General features: G+C 37.3%; 2 protein-coding genes across 4 annotated transcripts in view; both read left to right on the plus strand.

The window, feature by feature from the left end:
- LOC137036114 (myc box-dependent-interacting protein 1) overlaps window positions 1-8,179 on the plus strand; it is a 33,756-nt gene extending 25,577 nt beyond the window's left edge. For all 3 annotated transcript variants that reach the window (XM_067410094.1, XM_067410093.1, XM_067410092.1), the window contains 6 exons: window positions 712-789; window positions 1,174-1,191; window positions 2,199-2,255; window positions 5,431-5,493; window positions 5,589-5,690; window positions 5,773-8,179. In XM_067410094.1, the coding sequence (XP_067266195.1) occupies window positions 712-789; window positions 1,174-1,191; window positions 2,199-2,255; window positions 5,431-5,493; window positions 5,589-5,690; window positions 5,773-5,874 (420 nt within the window). In that variant the 3' untranslated portion in view covers window positions 5,875-8,179. The remainder of the gene's footprint in view (window positions 1-711; window positions 790-1,173; window positions 1,192-2,198; window positions 2,256-5,430; window positions 5,494-5,588; window positions 5,691-5,772) is intronic.
- A 2,422-nt stretch (window positions 8,180-10,601) lies between these two features.
- slc23a3 (solute carrier family 23 member 3) lies at window positions 10,602-24,037 on the plus strand. Its single transcript, XM_067409872.1, has 12 exons — window positions 10,602-10,841; window positions 11,125-11,261; window positions 11,366-11,436; window positions 13,265-13,338; window positions 13,584-13,765; window positions 14,253-14,337; window positions 18,666-18,861; window positions 18,983-19,233; window positions 19,366-19,471; window positions 20,191-20,358; window positions 20,498-20,593; window positions 23,751-24,037. The coding sequence occupies exons 1-12, from the start codon at window positions 10,704-10,706 to the stop codon at window positions 24,011-24,013; spliced, it is 1,767 nt and encodes a 588-aa protein (XP_067265973.1). The 5' UTR covers window positions 10,602-10,703; the 3' UTR covers window positions 24,014-24,037.
- The last annotated feature ends 48 nt before the right edge of the window (window positions 24,038-24,085 follow it).

Genomic DNA, 24,085 nt, shown 5'->3' on the forward strand with positions numbered 1-24,085 from the left:
ACAGAATTTTCATTTTTGGGTGAACTAACCCTTTAAATGTCTACAAAAACTCAAGTCTCAGTTAAGCTCAAGTGCTCAAAAAGAGCACAAGTAAACCAATATCCTTTAAAAAGTTATCTTCTCTATAACGGATAATAAAATAATGTTGATTTAAAATTAAATAGACCTACTTACACTGGACTGGTTTCGACTGTATCCATGTCCTCATCTCATATATGAAGCACCTGTGATTCAGAGCTACCTGCTAATGCACTCGCATTCGCATAACGTAGCCATGTTGATAAAATTTGGTGAACAAGGGCAAAACGCACAGTACCTTAAATGCCCTATAGATGGCGATATTGCTTCTTTGTAGCAGAAATAAACTGCTGCAGAAAAAGTTAGGTGCCATATGGAGCCCCGCACAATTGACATGCAAGATAAATGTATTCTTTCCCTCGATTTACTAAAACGTACGCACAATTTAGCGTACTATTTTTTTATTTTTATTTTTTTTTCTGCATGTCATGTCCGGGGCTACGTAGTGCTGTGCAAAATGTAACTGCATTACTCATTACAAATATATTGGAGTAAAGAGTATATACTTATTCAAAAATGTAGTCAAGTGGAGAATAAAAGTTGCTAATATCTTTGTCAAACTACAAAGTATCCAAAAAGATACTTAACTATAGTAACTAATTACATTTACTCAAATACTTTACACCACTGCAGTATGAAGCTCCAGCCACTGCTAATCTGCTGGATATGGATCTGGACTCACTTCAGGCCGCCACCACCCCAGCCGCACAGGTCTGTCAGAATTAAAAGAATTTGTGCTAGTAGATGTAACTTATAGCAGTGTTGTTGTACTCGACTACAGAAAAGACCGGACTCAGAATCAAAGATCATAGTCAAGACCAGCTTATTCAAGTCCAAAAGCTCCTAAAAATATGGTCTTGTCCAGATATGAGTACTATAATCCTGACTTAAAGTATGTTTATTTTATGCATTATAATGTATTTGTATGTATGTAAGTATATGTCTGCAATGAAAAGTCAGTGTAAATGCCTCTTAGTCAAATGGACAAATCTTTAATTAATTTTTCTTTATCTGTGTGTGTGTGTGTGTGTGTGTGTGTGTGTGTGTGTGTGTGTGTGTGTGTGTGTGTGTGTGTGTGTGTGTGCATTTTGACAGAATTGGGATCCATGGGAGGTGAGTGTGCTTTTGATTGTTTCTCAAAGTTGTAGTGTATACCAGCATATATTAGCTTTCCTTTTAATTCAGACAGATTATTAAGCAATTTCCAATTATTTAGCTAATTCTGAAAGCTGTGTCATTCAATATATTTAATGGTAAGGGAAATTAATCTGCCTTTGTCAAACAGTTGCAAAACGGCTATTCCATTAAATTTCCTTTCACTGCAAAGCTTTCCTGCATAAAAAGTTTTAAATGTCTGTCTGTCCTGCTTTAGCACCAGTAACTGTCCATGATATTAATGTTGCACGACCCACATCATGCTGTTTTACACTCTCTCTGGCTCCTCATTCTTTCTCCACTCTGGTCATGCTTTTCCCGGCTCCCACATGCCCCCTTCCCACCATTCCCCTCACTGCCCTACTTGCCCACCCCCCTGCCACATGTAGCAAACAGAGAAGGAAGCTGAGGTGCCACAGACATGGGACGATGATGGTACCCAGCCTGTGCACTCTGGCTGGGGCGATGATGGTACCCAGGCTACCTGGGATGATGATGATGGTAGCCAACCTGTGCATGCTCCGGCCGCAATCCCCACCTGGGATGATGATGATGAGGGCTCTCAGCTTGTGCAGGGGAATGACAATGATTCTACCCCGCAGGCCCAGGGGTGGGACGATGATGGGGCTCAGGTACAAATCTCATAGAGCTAGCTGACAGGAGCTGAGCTGCGCTATACTGAGGTCCTGTTGCTGTAGGCATCACTGGATGGGAGCAAGAAGATGCTTAGCATGGCAATTGGGAGAATGCTGGTAGCAGCGCTAGTAGCATTAGTAGTAGTAGTAGTTGTTGTAGTAGTAGTAACTGCTATAACTAGGCTTAATATGTTACGAGGATAGCTGTGTGATTTGCATCTTTTTGTTCTCTCTTTCAATTCTTGGCTCTCTCTTGGTATTTCTACCTTTTTATTCCTCAAACTATATTGGCCCTCTTCTTCTTTATCTCCCGGTCTTTCCTTTTTGCAGGCCACAGAACAGGCAGTTGTTACAGAAGCAGAGGCAGTAGCTGAAACTGTAAGTGAGGTAAGTGAAGCACACTTAATAGTAATAGTAAAAAGTAAAATAGTAAAAAAAAATCTGATAATCAAACCCAAAGCAAGAGACTAAAGGACAAACAGGAATACTATAGGTGACCCAAAATTTGCGGCAACATACACTACTGTTCAAAGGTTTGCGATCAGTAAGTCATTTGTTTTTTTTTTAAACAAAATTGTATACTTTCATTCAGCAGTGATACATTAAATTGATCAAAATGACAGTAAAGGCATTTATAATGTTACAAAATATTTCTGTTTCAAATAACTGCTGTTCTTTTGTACTTTCTGCCCATCAAATAATCCTGAAAAAAAAAAAAATGGTTTCCACCAAAATATTAAGCAGCATGACTGTTTTAAAGGGGTCCTTGATTATGATTTCCCTTTTTTAAAGCTGCAGTCTGCGTTTTTTTTTTTTTTTTTTTTTTTTTTTTTTTTTTTTTCCTCTTTGTCGCCATCTCTTGTTTAAAACCTGCAATTGCAGTCATATGCGGGACAGTTATCTGTGCGTGCGTTGCGCATCGGCACAGCTCGCCAGCGCGGATTAATCTTGCTGTCAGTCACCGCACCATGTGGATACTGAATTTCAGAATCACAGATTCCATGTCTTGAAAGTATGACCAATATACGAATTTTCACTGGAAAATATCATCTGAACAAGTAACATGGAAAAAAGCATTAGGCCTACAATAAATCTCACCACCAATGAAGATTAAACCTAATGATCGCTTAGCTCGGATCATGCCAAACCGTGCAATTTATTATTACTGTTATATTGTTCTCAAATTGTTAATGTTAACAACATCAGCACTGCGTGACTGTGTATTTAGTGTGTATTAACGTTACCTGTAGATTTCAATTTCTATAGCCACTCCACAGACCAAAGTCTTTTGCTTTTTGACTACAGTTGAATCTCCAGTTGTCACTGATGATTGTTATTTGGATCTTTCTGGATTACAATCCGCCATCAAAATGATAAGTTTAATTATTTCGGCTGCTGTGAGAAAAGGCTATAAATGTGCCGCTACCGGCAGCATCCTCACATGATAAAACTGGCTAGCCTGTATTCCTTCCTTTCTGTTTACGGACGTGACGTAATGACGCACAGAGGAACTGCTGCACGCTCGAATTTCCTGTGGAAATCCACCATGTCGCTCTTATTATAAAACATTATTACAAGCTTACTGTTGTCAATCGAGACAAGATAATTAGATAGTTTTGAACACTGGCTGGTTATGTACTCGCTCAAAAGTTGATTTTGGATAATTTTTAACCAAAAAAAGTTGCGGACTGCAGCTTTAACTTTAGTTAGTGTGTAATGTTGCTATTTGAGCATAAACAAATAAACTGCAAAGTTATGACGCTCATGGTTCAAAGCAAAGGGAGATATTTTCTTTTAAAGAAATCACTTTTTAAGGACTACTAGTAGAGACTACAAGAAGCTTCTTCCTGGGTTGGTGACATCACAAACCCTAAAATTTACATAAAGCCTGTCCCCGAGAACATGCAATAAAGGGGGTGAGGCCATGTTGGGCTGATTTAGAGAAGAGGAAGAGTTGTTGTAGTAGAGTGTTGTTACCATGGCGTCATTTTACGCCAGACTGCTTCAAAAATGAGGGTCAATTCAACACTGGATTTGCACAAAAGATTAACATGACGGCACATGCACGTCGATGAGTTGAATCAACTCCACAGACTACATAAATTTATCCACTAACCATTCAGAAATGTCCAGTTGCATTCTAAAAGTTGTAACTTCTTCCTGAAGGCAGGAACACACCAAGCCGGCAGTCAGCCGTCTGGCAGTTTTTGTTTGTCGGCCGACTAAGTTTTCTAAGTATATTCCGCATCGTCAGCTGAAGTTGGTCCTCATTGGATTTTTTTCGGCTGATTCGACATGTTGAATCGGCGTCGGAGCTCATTGGTCCATCAGGCCATCTGATGATTCTGTTCAGCTACTGCCACCTGCTGGTATGGCAAGGCATTTCATCTTACGCAGGCGCAGAACGGACGTGCTACTTGGCCGTCGGCTGTCGAGCGTCGGTTTGGTGTGTCAGGGCAACTTTAGACACAGATGCTGCCGACGTGAGCCAACCCCGCAGTCTGCTTTTGTCGCCACTAGTTCGTCGGCGTCAGCTTGGTGTGTTCCTGCCTTGAGTCTCTCATCAGTGTCCGACTCCAGTTTGAACAATGAAGGCTGAACACTGTTACTGACAGTCGTCATTTTGGCTGCGTGAGATTCTCCAGCTTTTTTGTTGTTGAGCAACCGAAGCTTGAGCTGTTAAAGCTCCGCCCTCTTCTGGAAAGTGGCCAGGAGCAGCAGCTCATTTGCATTTAAAGGGACATACAAAAAATGGCGTATTTTTGCTCTCATCCAAATAGGGGCAAATTTGACAAGCTATAATAAATGATCCGTGGGGTATTTTGAGCTGAAACTTCACAGACACATTCTGGGGACACCAGAGACTTATATTACATCTTGTGAAAAGGGGCATAAAAGGTCCCCTTTAAACATTGACTATAATAAGAAATGTTTCTTTAGCAACATATATATTAGAATGATTTTTGAAGAAGCAAGACTTGAGTAATGGCTGCTGATAATTCAGCTTTGCCAGTACATTAATAAATTACCATTTAAAGTATATTTAAATAGAGAACAGTTATTTCAAATTGTAATAATATTTCACAATATTACTGTGTTTTTGATCAAATAAATGCAGCCTTGGTGGGCCTTCTTTCAAAAACATTAAAAAATCTTTCTGTCAGAAACAGCCATGTGGAAAGTGTTCCAACACTTTGGGTGACAACACAAGCTCAGCTTGAGTTCCTTTCCCAGTCCGATTCCCCTTTCTCGTCTCCCATGATTTCCTGTCTGTCCTTCTACTGTCCTATCTAAATAAAAAATGGCCAAAAATGTAGCTAAAACAAAAAAATCTTTTCAACCCCAATCTTTTGAACAGTAGTGCATGCTGATAATCAGGTGAGGGCTCCCTCTGGTGGCCGAAAGGAGTAGCTGCAAACTCCACCATCTGACCTAACGACATGAAATGGTACATTAGGGTCTCTTCAGCATGGCAGGCACTAAGTGGAGCACCTTTTCTAGTTTTAATGCTAATAATTCATACAATGCATTAAAAAGTATAAATATAAGTCTTTGCTTCCAGACTGCGGTAGCGACCACAGAGACCACAGAGAGTGTAGAGATGCCAGTAGCCTTCCTGTTCAAAGTGAGTGCAAAAAACATGTTTTCATTTAACTAACAAAGGTCTGTTAATTAGAATTTTAAGCAGAAGAAGTGATTCATGTATTTGCGTGAATGTAGGTGAAAGCAATGCACGACTACAATGCCAATGACTCCGATGAGTTGGAGTTGAAGGCAGGAGATGTGGTGCTGGTAGTGAACTTCGAAAATCCAGATGAGCAGGTTTGTATAGTTGTATATCTCTTACCCAAGAGATCTCTCTGGTGTTAGTTAAGATCACCTAACTGACTTTGTGTGCTCACAGGATGAAGGGTGGTTGATGGGAGTCAAAGAGTCTGACTGGATTCAGCATAAAGATCTTGGGAAAAAGGGAGTCTTCCCTGAAAACTTCACTCAGAGGATGTGAGCGCCTGTGATCAGCTTGATTTGTGACACTGTTGCCCCTTCTATATTACTCCTTTTTGCTTCCTTTGAAAAAACAGACAAGAAAAACTGTACTACATCAACAAATGCATAGCCACAGGCAATCTGCTGGTTATGTTGGTGGAAGTTGTTGACAGGTTAGTCTTTGCGTTGTTTTGGCTGTCCTCTTCATGACTCGTGCTATAAGTATAAGACAATTGAATCAACCTTTGACAAAATAAGTGGTAGTAGGTTTTCCTTTTCTAATTGAGGGAGTAACATACCCAAAGTAAGTTCTTGCTGTAAATGTTTTTAGACTAGCCACTCTTAACCATTGTCCTATTTTGAGTGAAAAAGTTTTAAAGTCTCATACCTGAAAGATGAGAGAAAATAGTCTCTATAGTCTGATACCGAGCACTATTTGAGCTGCATGTAATATAATTATGTCTCAGATGGAAACAAACAGTATTTCTTTTTAAATGGTGAAGTCCCTGCTTACAAGAATGTTTTGCTAATGTTCCCATTAAGTTCTAAAAATGTTATATTTGAATGCTCTCTGAATGTTTAAAATGTTTTTATTTATTTTTTTTATTTTTTTTTTACGTTGGTTATGCCAACGTTAAGGGAACATTGTGGGAAACGTTATGGGAACATTTCAGAACATTCAAAAGTAACAAGTATACCATTTAAAAAACATTAGACGAACATCCGACTGAAACATAAATACTGAAAACTGAAAATAATGTTTTTGTGCTAACTTTTTGAGAACATTATTAAACACCAGAAAACTTTGAAAAAATTTGTTAACGCTAATGGAAGAACGTTTGTTCATAACTTTGAAAGAACCTTCCAGAACGTTAGCCAAAATTGTGAGAACGTTCCCTGTTTGCTGGGTAATTGTTTGACTGCTCTGTCAAAGATCTACCAGCACCATTTCTGCATGTTTAAATCAGGAACACACTCAAAAGTAAAAAATAAAACAGACTAATATAGTCAAAGGAGTATTTTGTCCATCTCATTAAGAAACAAAAACCATATGCACTCGTTCCATATGCAGTTAATGTCGACATTAATGAGGCTGATGTATTTAACCCGGGACTCTTGCTCAGGTTGTATGTTAATGAACCTGTGTGCTATTTCTGACTCTTAGCTTTACTGTATATGCGATATTACTATCCACAGATGTTTTTGATAAAGACATTTCCGATATTGACATTTGACTAATACTTCACTGTGCAAAGAGAGTCATATACACATAATTTGTCTCGGTCATTTAGTAAAATGCAGTTTATACTCCATGAAGGAGAATTTCTTAACATGTAATGCAATAAGCTCTACACAGATTTTTAATTCTTTATTAACTTATTCATAGACATATCGGAGATATTGGGCAATGGCAAAGTGTGGATATTAACGCTCACTTGTGTGAGTTTTAATACAGTGCAACATTCAAAAGTGACTCAGAATATGCATAATATGACTTCAGTCCTCTTACACTGTATTTATAGTTTTATTTTTGTACACTGTGCGACAAATGAGAGTTAAAATGATTCTATGTGCCATGATCACTGGCTTATAACTGAGGTCTTTCTCGGTCTTTTCATGTCTGATCAGAATTTACCATCCATCCCATAGCAAACAAGAGCAGAACAGGTTTAGTGTATCTGAGGTTATGAACTTTAATAAGAACCGAACTCAAGTTGGTATGGCAGAGATATTGATTCTCCAGCCATCTGTTGTGCTGAATGAGAACTTGTTTGCTTTTTGTTTGGTTTGTTTGTTGCTCCTGATCTCTCTCTAATTGGACGTGTCATGTGACCCAAGCTTTCGAGGGAGTTCTTGCCACGCTTCACCAGTTTTGAAGCAAGTGTGTGTGTGTGTTTGCTTTTTGTACCCTGTACTGAGAAATTAATGTGATCTGTTTAGAGACTGATTACTGAGTTATTTAAGCTGCCAATGCATCTTTAATGACCTCTCGCTCAAGCTATTAATTAAATCGAAAGTCCCCAGAATGACTGGACAAAGACTTCCTCCTACTGTATTTGAGCGCAGTTACGATATTTGCTAGCGTTGTTGCATTTGTAGCCGTGAACATTGTGTAGTTTTGTTGGGTTTCGTCACTAAAGATACAAATTCTCTGAACATATCTATATCTGTAATTAGTGTGAATGTGAAAGAGGCATGCTTCAATCCATGAGCAGTGTGTCTGTGTGTAGTGACTTGATGTTTTCTTGCTGAGGTGGCCTGGGAAACCAGAGTCACTTTACGCCACTATAAGCCATGAGTGTATCATTCTACAGTCCTGTATCCTGCTGACTCACCAATGCTAATAAACATGGATTTAATCCTGTCATTTTTCCACTGTTGTGTCCACAAATATAGATTATAGATTATACAAAACCTTTTTTTTTTTTTTTTACTTTACATGTGCTTTAGTATGTCAACACAACAAAATAAGTGCACTTCTGTAAGGTTCAAAATGTACTTTAAAGTAAAACTTTTAAGATGACATTATTACAAAGTGCACTTTTTAAAAGTGTACTTAAAGATTTAGTTCACCCAAAAATGATCCCATTATTTACTCACCCTTAAGCCATCCTAGGTGTATATGACTTATATACATCTGATTGTGTTCTTTCAGATGAACACAATCAGAGTTATATTAAAATATCCTGGCTCTTCCGAGCTTTATAATGGTAATGAAGGGGGGGGCAGATTCTGAAGTCCATAAAATTCATCCACTAATAATGGCCTTTTGAAGCAAAGCAATGGGTTTTTGTAAGAAAAATATCCATATTTAAAACATTATAAATTCAAATAACTAGCTTCCGGTGGATGAGCGTACACAGAATGCGCAAGTCGACTTGCACCAAATGAGGAACCCCTGACGCGATGTATGTTGCAGGATCGTAGGAGTATCATAAGCTTAGACGCCTCTTGCGGGCAACTCAAGCTCCTCTTCTCTTAGATCAAAATCTTCTGACATTTCTCTTTAAAGGTGCCCTAGAACATTTTTTCACAAGATGTAACATAAGTCTAATGTGTCCCCTGAACGTGTCTGAAGTTTCAGCTTAAAATACCCCATAGATTTTTTTTAATTAATTTTTTTAACTGCCTATTTTGGGGCATCATTAAATATGCGCCAGTTCAGGCTGCGGCCCCTTTAAATCCTCGCGCTCCCCGCCCCCGAGCTTGCGACTATAAAACAGTGCATAAAGTTCACACAGCTAATATAACCCTCAAATGGATCTTTACAAAATGTTTTGTCATGCATACTGCATGCATGCTTCGGATCATGTGAGTATGGTATTTATTTGGATGTTTACATTTGATTCTGAATGAGTTTGATAGTGCTCCGTAGCTAAAGCTAACATTACACACTGTTGGAATGAAGTTGTGTTTATGAATTATACAGACTGCAAGTGTTTAAAAATGAAAATAGTGACAGCTCTCTTGTCTTCGTGAATACAGTAAGAAACAATGGTAACTTTAACCACATTTAACAGTACATTAGTAACATGCTAACAAAACATTTAGAAAGACAATTTACAAATATCACTAAAAATATCATGATATCATGGATCATGTCAGTTATTATCGCTCCATCTGTCATTTTTCACTATTGTTCTTGCTTGTTTACCTAGTCTGATGATTCAGCTGTGCACAGATCCAGATGTTAATACTGGCTGCCCCTGTGTAATGCCTTGAACATGAGCTGGCATATTCAAATATTGGGGGCGTACACCCCGACTATTACGTAACAGTCGATGTTATGTTGAGATTCGCCTGTTCTTCAGAGGTCTTTTAAACAAATGAGATTTATATAAGGAGGAGGAAACAATGGAGTTTGAGACTCACTGTATGTCATTCCCATATACTGAACTCTTGTTATTTAACTATGCCAAGGTAAATTCAATTTTTCATTCTAGGGCACCATTAAAATTTCTCATTTTATTCTTCTAACTCGTGACCGGTGTTTTGTATTGCTCTATCCTCATTCATTATTGCGTCATGTGTCGGGTCAGAGGTCACTCTTCTGCCGCAAATTGAGGCATATAGCCGTCTGCTGGAAGCTAGTTATTATAGTTAATAAAGTTTTAAATGTGGATATTTTACTTACAAAAAATCCATCACTTTGCTTCGCTTCAGTACCCCCTGGAGCCATATGGATTACTTTTATGATGGATGGGTGCATTTGTTTTGTTTTTTTGGCTTCAAAATGTGGCCCCCCTTCACAACCATTATAAAGCTTGGAGGAGTAAGGATTTTTTTTTATATAACTTTGTGTTTGGCTGAAAGAAGATAGTCATATACACCTAGGATGGCTTGAGGGTGAGTAAATCATCTGATAATTTTCATTTTTGGGTGAACTATCCCTTTAAGTTTGTTACAAAACACAGTGAGTCTACTCACTTTAAGTACATACAAATGGCCTTTTATTTTATTAATATTATATTATCTGCAAGTACAGTTTTTAAAGAAGTACAATACAAATGCATGTTCAATACAATTAAGCACACTTCTTTTTCACAAGGGTATGTTTAACAGTGGACTTACTGTGGCAAGCATAATCACAAATTTCTCCAGAGGTCATATCAGCTTCCCAAGCAAAGCTGGTGCAATAATCCATTGTTATTTTAAGTCAATAGGAAGATAATGATTGAAAGAAGTAATGCTGATGAAAAACTACACGTTGCATAACTGAGTCAAAGGCCACCATATGAGGAGGAAACAGAGACACAAGAGGAGAAAGAATTTAGCTAACATTGTAAACAGTGACGGACCAAATAGCATTTTAAGGAAATACGAAGGAGGAAAAGAAAGTCAGAAACAATGGTTAGGACTGATAGATGTAAGAAACTGTTTACATGTAAAGAGAAACCTTTGGACCCAGAAAAGCTTGGAAGAATGGAAAGCCTAGATGTGGATCACAGTCCCTCATTGTTGCTGAATATTGCCTTTGCACTGCAAGTAAGTATTTTTAAATTTTATTTATCTCTTTTACAAGTTGATAAAATCATAAAACACATAGAGTACAATAAAAGCATGCACTTTAATCCGTGTGTAGATGAACAAAATAGTTGTTAAACCTGCAGTCATCCTTGAGCTCTTTTAGTAATTCGAGAACTTAATTTTATATTATACAAATGCTGAAAACTCAAAGTCATACGGAAATGTAAAGTTCTCAGAGCAAACTTTGTGAACACAGCAAAAACAAGTGTAAAAGTCTGTTTTGTTCCCTGTCTCCATGCAGCATGTGTTGGTACTGTCCTCTGTGTGTGCGATGGTTGTGAGTGCACTGATTCAGGAAGTAGACAAGGACAGAATAGTGGCCCATGTGCTCTTTTACTCAGGTATATCTACACTACTGCAGAGCTGGATCGGATCACGGTAAGGTTACATTTACCCTCATTGCTTTCCATGCAAGTTGATAGAGTTGTACTAAAGTACAAAACAATCTATGGGGTTAAGTCCAATGTTTCCTCTGTTCTCAGTTTGCCATTGATTCAGGCTCCATCTTTGGACTTTCTGATCCCTGCCCTAGCCCTGCTTTCTGCTCAGTCAGGTCAGAATGGTACCATTAATCAATTAAAATGAAGACAATCTCAAGAAGCATTTCTGATTATCATCAATGTTAAAAACAGTTTCCATGCTTAATATCTGTGTAAAACCTGTGTATATATTAGTGGCATATATATAGAGTGGCATGAAAAAGTATGTGAACCACTTGCAGAATCTGTGAAAATGTGAATAATTTTAATAAAATAAGTGAGATCATAAAAAGTGCATGTTATTTTTTGTTAAGTACTGTCCTGAGTAAGATATTTTGCATAAAAGATGTCTACGTTTAGTTCAAAAGACAAAACAATAGCTGAATTTATTAAAATAACCCCATTCATAAGTATGTGAACCCTTAATTCTCAGTACTGTGTGTGGTTACCTGATGATCCACGACTGTTTTTATGTTTTGTGATGGTTGTTCATGAGTCTCTTGTTTGTCCTGAGCAGTTAAACTGAGCTCTGTTCTTCAGAAAAATCCTCCAGCTCCTGCAGATTCATCAGTTTTCAAGCATTTTTGCATATTTGAACCCTTTCCAGCAGTGATTATGATTTTGAGATTCATCTTTTCACACTGAGGACGGTTGAGGGACTCAAACTGAACTAAAAAAGGTTCAAACATTCACTGATGCTCCAGAAGGAAACACGATGCATTAAGAGTCGGGGTGTGAAAACTTTTGAACAGGATGAAGATGTCACAATTTTTCTTATTATATTTAAATATCGTTGTTTTACTTGCAAGATACTTGCATGTTTCCTAGAAGAAACTTAAGTACAATTTACCTTGATATTTAAATTCAAAAGTTTTCACCCCCCGGCTCTTAATGCATCTTCTTTCCTTCTGGAGCATCAGTGAATGTTTGAACCTTTTTAATAGTTCAGTTTGAGTCCCTCAACCGTCCTCAGTGTGAAAAGACGGATCTCAAATTCATACAGTCACTGCTGGAAAGGGTTCAAATATGCAAAAATGCTTGAAAACTGATGAATCTGCAGGAGCTGGAGGATTTTTCTGAAGAACAGAGCTCAGTTTAACTGCTCAGAACAAACAAGAGACTCATGAACAACCATCACAAAACATAAAAACAGTCGTGGATCATCAGGTAACCACACACAGTATTGAGAATCAATGGTTCACAAACTTTTGAATGGGGTTATTTTAATAAATTCAGCTATTGTTTTGTCTTTTGAACTAAACGTAGACATCTTTTATGCAAAATATCTTACTCAGTTCAGTACTAAATAAAAAATGACATGTATTTTGTATGATCTCACTTATTTTATTAAAATTATTCACATTTTCACAGATTCTGCAAGTGGTTCACATACTTTTTCATGTCACTGTGTATATATATATATATATATGTGTCAAACCAAAATTTATTCAGACACCTTAGCATTCATTATTCACTATAGTTTAATAAAAATGGTAATAAAATATGACAAGATCTTAGAGTTAAACTGTCAAAAAAATCTTCATTATGTCAGATAACACGTAATCAAAACATGGTCAGGTCAAAGTGTCTGAATAATTGTTGGTTCCAATTTTTATCAGATTTACTGGTAGTCCACTGTCTGAAGAATTTTTGGGTATAAAATGTCACAGCTTACTTTATTTTGATATCCTCACTTACATAAATGAACTATAGTGTCCTGCACCCACTAGTAAAAATATCAAATATATAATCAAAAATATAAAAAAATGTCTGAATATTTTTTTGGTTTGACTGTGTGTATATATATATATATATTTCACGTATCTTTGTTTTACTATCTGTGTACTGTTGTTGTTGTAGTTTCTGATTCTGAAATCTGATTTTGATTGTATTGTGTGGTAGGGACTCCTGTGGCCTGTAGGGGGCAGTGTATTGAAGCAGAGGAGCCTGTGGCCCCAGCACACCCAATAAGAGAGGTAGAGCACAGTGCTGTCCGTGGTGCTGAACATTCAGACCACCCTCCATTGTCACATTGTTCTGCCGAAGTGCATAGTAACGTCCGCTTCCACTTTCCAAAATGGCACATCAAAATTGTTATTTTATTTCATCTTGATAGTTTCATATTTATTATCTTCATTTGTATGTGTTTGTCAGTGCTTGTCCGTATATATAATTATATTTACAGTGCACTCTTTCTGTGTGTGTTGGTGTGTGTGTGCAGCTGAGAGGCATGACTCTGGTTTCAGGTATTGTGCAGTTAGCCATGGGTTTGACTGGTCTGAGTGGGTTTGCACTGGGACGTTGTAGACCATTAGTTCTGGCCCCTGTCCTTTGCATCTTGGGTTTTTCCATCTACAGAGAAGCAGCGCTGCTTTGTTCTGACCACTGGGGCATGGCTGCACTGTAAGGACACACTTTTCTGAGCTCTTTCATATTGTGTTCTCACTTCTCAGTCACATTTTATGTACTTACATCAAAAAAAGAGAAACTGTTCAGTACAATCCACTTATTGTGTTCATGTTGTATTGCAAAACACTTTTGCTGCTATTGAGGTGGGAAACGGGTTAGTTTATGGACAAGTTTGGTGGTATGTGTAGGTTTAAAGGTCGGTTAAGGTGTAAGAGAAGGTCAACAGTGTAATTATAGATGCAATTACAGAAAATAATTACAGCTGTAATTACAAGTACAATGTAATAACATTTAAATGTTAGTACATACTGTAGGAAAGAAATAGCAGTGTATAATGTTTTTAATTTGTAGCCATTTTATTTTAGTAACTGAAATAGCCTGTAGTGATAATAATTCAAGGAATAGTTGCAACTCATTGTGAAACTACACATACATACACAGAGCACTCTAAATGCAAATTTCTTTCTCTTTCTTTTTTTAGGGCAGTTGTTCTTCTAGTCCTCCTCTCTCAGCATCTGCACGTGTTTCTGCGGCTGTCTGCGTTCTCTGTCTCCAGGAGACTCTCTGTGAGTAACATCAAGGGATGCTGCTCAAATTCAGGATGACTTAAAGGTGCAGTAAGCAATTTCTGAGAAACATCGTTGATATTTGAAATCAACCCAAACAAACATGCCCTTCGCTTCATTGCTCCGCCCCCAAAATGCATGAACATGCAATGCAAGAGTGGATGCCTCTTTATCATAGCAGAATTGAAGCAAAATAATGCTTCATGAAGAATCTAGTTGCCATCAGCACAGCAACTCCAGACATACAATGACACTCAAAACTGTCCTGTTACTACAGCTAACACTACAACAACAGCTTATTTTGTTCTGTGAAACATAGCAAAACCAGTGTTACTCACTTATGGAGCAGAAACAACACAACCTCAGCGTCCATTTTCAGGCCTTCCCGCTTTCGCAGCACTGGAAAGCTTTTCTAGGGTTAGTTCACCCAAAAATGAAAATTATTACATGATTTACTCATAGGTAACTATCTTCTTTCAGACAAACACAATTAGAGTAAAACATTAGTTCACTTTCAAATTAAAATTTCCTGATAATTTACTCACCCCCATGTCATCCAAGATGTTCATGTCTTTCTTTTCTTCAGTCGAAAAGAAATGAAGGTTTTTGATGAGAACATTCAAGGATTTTTCTCCTTATAGTGGACTTCAATGAGGGCCAAACGGTTGAAGGTCAAAATGACAGTTTCAGTGCAGCTTCAAAGGGCTTTAAATGATACCAGATGAGGAATAAGGGTCTTATCTAGCGAAACGATCGGTCAAAATGAAACTGGCGCCGCGTTCGTTCCGTAAGTAGAATAGGGAAATGCGTAGGACATACAGCGTGAGCTTTTTGAAGAATACGGAAAGCGGAATGGTGGAATCACGTACAATGCGATTATTTGTGTTTATAAAGCATATACAGTTGTATTTTTTTAGAAAATGACCGATCGTTTCGCTAGATAAGACTCTTATTCCTTCTTTGGTATCATTTAAAGCCCTTTGAAGCTGCATTGAAACTGTAATTTTGACCTTCAACTGTTTGGAGGCCATTGAAGTCCACTATAAGGAGAATAATCCTGGAATGTTTTCATCAGAAACCTTCATTTCTTTTCGACTGAAGAAAAGAAAGACATGAACATATTGGATGACATGGGGGTGAGTAAATTATCAGGAACATTTTTATTTGAAAGTAAACTAATCCTTTAAAATATCCTTGCTTCTCCAAGCTTTATAATGGTTGTGGGGGGGAGCGCAGAGAAAAGTGCAAAACAAATCCCCGGTCACGAATTAGAAGTCTAAAATGATCATTTTTAAAGAGAAATGTTGGAGGATTTCGATATATATGAAAAGAGGAGTTTGATTTTGTTGCCCAGCCGTATTTGTTTGAACTCCTACATCATACGTCATACATCGCGTCAGGGGTTACTCATGGCGACTTGCGCCATATGCGTACGGTCGTCCGCCAGAAGCTAGTTATTTGAATTTATAAAGTTTTATTAACCCCCTGGGCCTGGTTTTTCAAAAGTAATCCACTAGGATTTTGGATAACGGATTGGATCAAATCTTGAAAATGTGTTTTTCAAAAGAAAAAACGGATTACATAATCGGATTAGATCACGTAATCCAATCTTGGTTTTGATCCGGATCAAACCTTTAGTTGGGGTTTTTCAGAACTTTTTTGTAGGATTTGGATCACTTTGATCCAAAAAAACAGGATTATCCTGATCCCAACAGGGGGTAGGATTTCAAGGTGGATTCCAGGAGGAAAATGTAGTAAAACTTTAAAACTAGTCAAAAAATACAACATTTTTATCATGTAATATACATACACATTTTTATCTTGCTCTTGATTAGTTTAACTGTTAAAGTAATAAATTAAATGCAGACATTAGTCTACATATTTAGCCTTTCGGTAACCTACTCTAAAGTAAAAAAAAATTTTGGTGCCATAAAACAATTCCTAAACAGCTGTAAATATCCAACAAAAATATATTTAATTCAAAACAAATATTCTTTCTATCAACATGTCCCTTCAGGGCCTCCGTAGAGCACTGGAAATCCAGATTTGGTGATCCTGAAAAGTTCCTATCCGGATCAGACTGATCCAATCCGATGTTGCTTTAAAAAACTGGCTCCAAAAGTAAGATGGATTACGTGATCACGGATCGCAAAAAAAGGATTACTAAATCCGGATCAATTTTATCCGGATTAAACCTTTTGAAAAACCGGGCCCTGGAGCCATATGGATTATTTTTATAGTTGATGGATGAATTTTTTTTGGGCTTCAAAATCTGAATGACCCCCCCCCACCCACTTCACTACCATAAAAAAGCTTGAAAGAGCAAAGATATTTTTAAAAATATCTCTGATTGTGTTCGTCTGAAAGAAGATAGTCATATACACCTAGGATGGCATGAGTGTGAGTAAATCATGGGATAATTAAATATTCATTTTTGGGTGAACTATCCCTTTAACGCGGGTCCTAAAGTTCTTGCCTGATCATAACCCTTCTTTTTCCAATGATATTCCTCTGACTTTTTTTCTTTTGTAATGTCATCTCTCTTTCTACAGTCTTTCTTCAAATCTCCCTCTTGCTCACTCTCTCCTCCCCCATCATGAATGGACACGCCCCCTGCTGCTAATTGGCTACAAGTATGTTGTAGCATTCGGCTCAACTTTCAACAGCGTTTCTCAGAAATTGCTTACTGCACCTTTAAGGCTGGAATGCACTACAAGACATTTAAAATCTGAACAGATTTGAAAACACTAGGCATCATACATTTGGTGACATTGTAAAATGGTTACATAGAAAAACTGGGCATTACAAATGAAAACATTGCTCTAAAATTGGTTCAAAATATCAAACATGTTTGATATACTGTGACTGGATACATTCATAGTCTGATACTAAAAAGTCTGAGTCTGTGCAATTTTATAGGAAATTAAACTTAGCTCTGACTTTCAGCAACTAGCATCGACTTAAGACTTTAAATTGCAAGTGTTTCTTCACTTTTAAAGTTGTGTGACTTTCCACAAAAGAGAAGTTTACTTTTATTTCCTAAATTAGTCCAACACAGACACCTTCACTCATGATATATGGGATTTCCTGTTGCACGGGTTGTCAAGCTCTTTTACCGCTTTTAACCTGCTGTATATTAGATTGATGTTTTGCCTGTAAGAAGATTATATCATTGATCTGGGCAAAGTTTCCCACCGAAGATGTGCGTTGTGTTACAGTGATCTTTGGCTAAAATGTTCTTAATTTAATATGAGGCTGAATGTCGTCAAAGGTTATGGGAAACAGTTTGAGGCTTTTTATGAGTGATGGGAAGCTCTGTATTGGAATCTTGCTTTTGGGAAATTCTTATTGGTTTTCCTCCGCTGTACTAGACAGTCTCTGACTGTCTAGATATTATTCTCTTCCGAGTCTGTGTAAATCTATTAATGCAGGGATGTGTGTGTGCAGCACACCTAAAAATGTGTGAATTGTAAGATCCAGTTTGATGAATTAATGTTAATTCATAAATATAAGCGCTAAAATGTATCAGAATCTTAGATTAATACTTGATTTGTTTTTAAGATTGTAATATATTTAAGAAATGTACAGTATAGAATATAAAACAGATTTACACTACCATTCAAAAGTTTGGGGTCAGTAAGATTTTTAAAGGAAATTAATACTTTTATTCAGCAAGGATGCATTAAATTGATCAAAATGAATTTCAAAATATTTCAATTTCAAATCAATTCTGTTCTTTTCAACTTGTCATCAAAGAATCCAGAAAAAACAGCCACGGTTTCCAAAAAAAAAAAAAAAAAAAAAAAAAAAAAATCTAATCAAATCAGCACATTTAAAAATTATTTCTCACCAGGGGTCATGTGACTCTGAAGACTGGAGTCACAATGCTTAAAATTCAGCTTTCCCATTACAGGAATTAATTACTTTTAAAAATATATTCAAATATTTTAAATTAAATTTAAATTGTAATAATATTTCACAATTACTATCTTTACTGTAGTTTCATCAAATAAATACAGCCTTAAATTGTAAGGCTGTATTTGAGCATAAAGTGAGCATATGGTGAGCATAAAGAGCTTTATTTTAAAATTCTTACTGATCTTTTAAACTGTAGTGTATATACATTGCATTAGATATAAAATTAAATGATGCAAATAAATGATGACTTTTTTTCAGAACTTCACTACAGCCATTTTTGCAATTAATTTGAACCATCTGGTCTTTTTTTAGTCTATGTATGTAAATCAATGACATTCATGCACTAATGGGTCTAAATACTGTTAGGTTCCTAGTATATTGTTCCTGCTCTTTGTGTTCATCCTGTGTAGGTCCTCATATCTGTGATGGTGAGCTGGGCCGTTTGTGCCGCCCTGGTGCGGTGGGGTCATGTCCACCTTAACTCTCTGACCCAGATGCTCTCAACAAAGAGAAACGCCACCTTCATTCAGTCCACCAACAGTCCACATTCATCAGACTTTGTCTTTCCTAATGATTCTGTACCCTGGCTGGACTTTCCTCTTCTTGGTAATATGAAAGATGTTTTTTTTCTTCTTCTTCTTCCCAGTATTAGCAGAGAACCAGTAATAAACTTTATCATGTGTTCAAAATGTTCCTTTTTCTTCAGTTGTTTCTTGTATACTTTCAGCCTCAGCACTCCCTCTGCTGTCTGGAAATAGCATTGCAGCAGGAGTGGCTGGAGGCCTGTCTGCCAGCATTAGCTCTCTGGCTGTGTACATGATGGCAGCTCGGCTCCTGAAGGCTCCTGTGCCCCCAGCACATGCCTGTAACAGGGGCCTGTGTGTGGATGGCATCGGAAGTGTGATCGCTGGCCTGATGGGGGCGCCAGTAGGACTGTGCAGCAGTGTGCCTAATGCATGTGTTATTGGCCTCAGCCAGGTAAGAGACTATTGATGCATGTCACTCTGGTATTGTGATCGCTCAGTTTATCTAAAATGATTTTGCTGTTTATTACAACATCTTTTCATTATCCTTAATGATGCTTTTTCTCTCTCTTACTGTATCTCACAGTCTGGGTCCCGGAGCACGGTGCAGATCGCTGGGGTGTTGTTATTAATTCTGGGTGTGTCTCCTCAATTAGCTCAGATGCTCTGCTCTGTCCCTCTGGCCATACATGGTGATTATTCATTTATTGTTTACTCACTTAAATATTATATGTTACTGGTAACAATCAGGTCAACCTACTACAGTTGTTTCATTCTATTGTGCTTTTTTCGTATATTACCTTTCATATAGTGTGTAATATAGCTATTGTGAATGTAAAAGGTCTGGAGTTATTGTCTCCCAAAAGAAAGAACCGATTCTGAACTGTCTGAAACGAGTCGTCGGTAATTTCAGCCTTTGTTCCTGCACAAACCTACATAGGATTGTAACAGATTTGCATAATGCCAGCCAATGGTCTTCATTGGCTGCCCACCAACAATGTCTACTCGCATGTAGTTGTATCTGAGGCCTGGAAGAGTTTGGTTTGTGTTGTCAACATGTCGAGAAGAGCAGATATTCAGATATGGTAATGGGCGTTTAGTTTCTGACACACACTGTACATGGTAGACCAATCACAACAGACTGGGCCATCTGACCAATCAGAGCAGAGTAGAGAGACCGGATCCTTTATCACACTGTGAAAAAAGAGGTGATGCTACATTGTATATTATGAGAAAATTAATGTTTTTTTTTTTTTTTTTTTTACCTTGGATGCATGTACAGTAAACCTACTGTAGACCTCCAAAATTAGAAACCTTTAAAAAAGCATAGTAGGAGACTTTAATAGCTTTCTGACTCCATATGGCTTGAAAACCATGGGCTGAATGTTTGCTTGTGCTCGTGTTTTTTCAGGTGCTGTGCTCAGTGTGACCTACGCACTTGCTGTAGCAACAGGCATAACTTATTTCCAACATGCCGACGTGGACTCAGGACGCAACATTTTCAACATCGGCTTCACAATGTTCATGTCATTGGCACTGCCACGCTGGTTTAGACTTCACTACAGTTTTATACAAACAGGTACTAATACTACAAGAGTGTATTTTCTCTTAATGTGAGGAGTGTAGATTTTTAGAATTGTAGTAGTGTAGAAATTTTCATTTGTTGATTTGGACATGAGTGCATTTAATTGTACGAATTTTCTTCTTCTTGTGTTCAGGTGTAGCCAGTGTTGACGTTCTTCTTCAGTCTCTTTTAACCTTGCCGGTTTTCTTTGTGGGGGTTTTGGCTTTTCTTCTAGAGCACACTGTTTCAGGTAAAACAACAGAGAAATGCACTACCATTCAAAAGTTCGGGGTTGGTAAGATTTTGTAATGTTTTTGGAAGTCTCTTAAAGGTGCCCTAGAATTAAAAATTGAATTTACCTCGGCATAGTCAAATAACAAGAGTTCAGTACATGGAAATGACATACAGTGAGTCTCAAACTCCATTGTTTCCTCCTTCTTATATAAATCTCATTTGTTTAAAAGACCTCAGAAGAACAGGCAAATCTCAACATAACACCAACTGTTACGTAACAGTCGGGATCATTAATATGTACGCCCCCAATATTTGCATATGCCAGCCCATGTTCGAGGCATTAGACAAGGGCAGCCAGTATTAACGTCTGGAGCTGTGCACAGCTGAATCATCAGACTAGGTAAGCAAGCAAGGACAATAGCGAAAAATGGCAGATGGAGCGATAATAACTGACATGATCCATGATATCATGATAGTTTTAGTGATATTTGTAAATTGTCTTTCTAAATGTTTCGTTAGCATGTTGCTAATGTACTGTTAAATGTGGTTAAAGTTACCATCGTTTCTTACTGTATTCACGGAGACAAGAGCCGTCGCTATTTTCATTTTTAAACACTTGCAGTCTGTATAATTCATAAACACAACTTCATTCTTTATAAATCTCTCAAACAGTGTGTAATGTTAGCTTTAGCCACAGAGCACTATCAAACTCATTCAGAATCAATGTAAACATCCAAATAAATACCATACTTACGTGATTAGACATGCTGCATGATGAACATCTTGTAAAGATCCATTTCGAGGGTTATATTAGCTGTATGAACTTAAAGGGGTAAGGAAATAAAGGGGTCGCAGCATGAATCGGTGCATAGTTAATGATGCCCCAAAATAGGCAGTTCAAAAAAAATCTGTGGGGTATTTTGAGCTGAAACTTCACAGACACATTCAGGGGACACCTTAGACTTATATTACATCTTGTAAAAAAACATTAGATGGCACCTTTAAGCTCACCAAGGCTGTGTTTATTTGATCAAAAACACAGTAAGGACTAGGGGTGCAATGGTTCTAGATAAAAAAAAATCAAACCGTACCGTTCTCCACCCATGGTTCAGCACACACAATGCATCTATAATATGGTTTGTTGAGAATAACAATGCCTAAAACAGACAGAGTTCGGCTAATGTATATCTGTTGATAGATATGCATTCTGGCTTCCCAATACATTACAACAACGATGATTACAAAAAATGTGAACAGAGCAGTCACTCTCTGTAAACTTTGTTCAATAGGAGTTCCGTATGCAGGTGAGACCTGAACAGCACACGTTGCTATCTGTGTTTAAACTAAACTCATTTAAGCCTTGCTAATTTAAACATTCAAGAACTTGCTTCTCAGACAGCGCGCAAATACTGAGTTTGGACAAATTCACACAAAAATTTAGTCAACATACCCTTCAAGTATCCTAGCAAACATAGTAGGTTATGTCTTAAGTGAACGTAAACAGTCGAGAAAAAGACAACAATGTGTATCAGTATCAGTGTACTGGATCCGTGCATTATGTCTTAAAGTGAAAGCAGCCTAATATTCCTGCCTTCTGTGTTTAGTGTTAATCAAACAAAAGACAAGGAAATCACTCACTGCTCTTGACTGAATAGCTTTTGTAACTTTAATAATGATTCATCTTTATTTTATTTAGACAGTGAAGATTATATGCAATGTTATTTTACATTTGATTATTCACTTTCTTTACCTGAATAACCTGAAAAGCACTGTTTATTTTATTTTTTATCTGTGTTTATTTGTGCTGTTGTTTGTAGTTTGATTATTTTTGTTCTTATTTTCTTAATTTTTTCTTCTGAACATAGCATGTGGCAAAGCCATGACCCTAAAACCGTGATTAAAAACCGAACTGTGAGTAATTTGAACCGTTACACCCCTAGTCAGAAAAGTAATATTGTCAAATATTATTACAATTTAAAATGTTCTCTTGATATAAAATTTGAAGGTGCCCTAGAACTTTTTTTAAAAGATGTAATATAAGTCTAAGGTGTCCCCTGAATGTGTCTGTGAAGTTTCAGCTCAAAATACCCCATAGATTTTTTTTTAATACATTTTTTTAACTGCCTATCGTGCTGACCTTAAACAACATAAAAAAAGTTCAAACATATAACCCTCAAAATGGATCTTTACAAGTTCATCATGCAGCATGTCTAATCGTGTAAGTATGGTATTTATTTGGATGTTTACATTTGATTCTGAACGAGTTTGATAGTGTTCCATGACTAACGGCTAATGCTACACTGTTGGAGAGATTTATAAAGAATGAAGTTGTGTTTATGAATTACACAGACTGCAAGTGTTTAAAAATAAAAAAGGCGACGGCTCTTGTCTCCGTGAATACAGTAAGAAACGATGGTAACTTTAACCACATTTAACAGTACATTAACAACATGCTAACGAAACATTTAGAAAAACAATTTACAAATATCACTAAAAATATCATGATATCATGGATCATGTCAGTTATTATTGCTCCATCTGCCATTTTTCACTATTGTCCTTGCTTGCTTACCTAGTCTGATGATTCAGCTGTGCACAGATCCAGACGTTCTGCCCTTGTCTAATGCCTTTCATAATGTTGGGAACATGAGCTGGCATATGCAAATATTGGGGGCGTACATATTAATGATCCCGACTGTTACGTAACAGTCTGTGTTATGTTGAGATTCGCCTGTTCTTCTGAGGTCTTTTAAACAAATGAGATTTATATAAGAAGGAGGAAATAATGGAGTTTGAGACTCACTGTATGTCATTTCCATGTACTGAACTCTTGTTATTTAACTATGCCGAGGTAAATTACATTTTTGAATCTAGGGCACCTTTAAAATTCTATTTATTCCTGTGATGTCAAAGCTGAATTTTCAGTCTTCAGTGTCACATGATCCATCAGAAATATTTGGTGCTCAAGATATATTTCTTATTATTATCAGTGTTGAAAAAAGAAACTTTGATACCTTTTTATTACATTTTTAAAATTTTAAAAACTTTGAAATAGAAATCTTTTCCAACATCATAAATATCTTTACTGTGACTTCTGATCAATTTAATGCGTGTACGCAATCAGCACAAAAAATAAACCTCTTGATTTAATGTATATGATTTCTGGCATTCAGGGACTTTGTCTGAGAGGGGACTGATGCGACATGAAGGCACAAAGAAGATTCTGTCTCTCGCTGATCAGCAGCAGGGTTACAGCCTAAGTCCAGACGCAGTGTATGACCCGCCTCCACCTGTGAGGAAAGTGCTGGAGCTGACCGGCTTCAGAACCGTCCCCTTCTGTGCCTGCAGAAGCCCAGCGGTGGAAGACGTGCTAGTGACAGTACCAGAGATGTCTAGTTTATTACCTGACAAGGACGCTGGTGTTGGCAGTGGCTGAATTTTTGCAGCTCAGACCATCTTTTATTTTAATTTTCAAATTGTATTTAACTTGTCTTTTATTGGTTTGCTT

This window comes from Chanodichthys erythropterus, chromosome 14 (assembly GCF_024489055.1).
Source record: "Chanodichthys erythropterus isolate Z2021 chromosome 14, ASM2448905v1, whole genome shotgun sequence".
NCBI lineage: Eukaryota > Metazoa > Chordata > Actinopteri > Cypriniformes > Xenocyprididae > Chanodichthys > Chanodichthys erythropterus.

Bases quoted from the DNA above. Each gene is read 5' to 3' on its own strand.
- slc23a3 (XM_067409872.1), top strand. From the start codon at position 10,704: ATGGTTAGGACTGATAGATGTAAGAAACTGTTTACATGTAAAGAGAAA. The intron at 11,262-11,365 runs GTAAGGTTACAT...CTCTGTTCTCAG, and splicing joins CAGAGCTGGATCGGATCACG to TTTGCCATTGATTCAGGCTC. The intron at 13,339-13,583 runs GTAGAGCACAGT...GTGTGTGTGCAG, and splicing joins CAGCACACCCAATAAGAGAG to CTGAGAGGCATGACTCTGGT.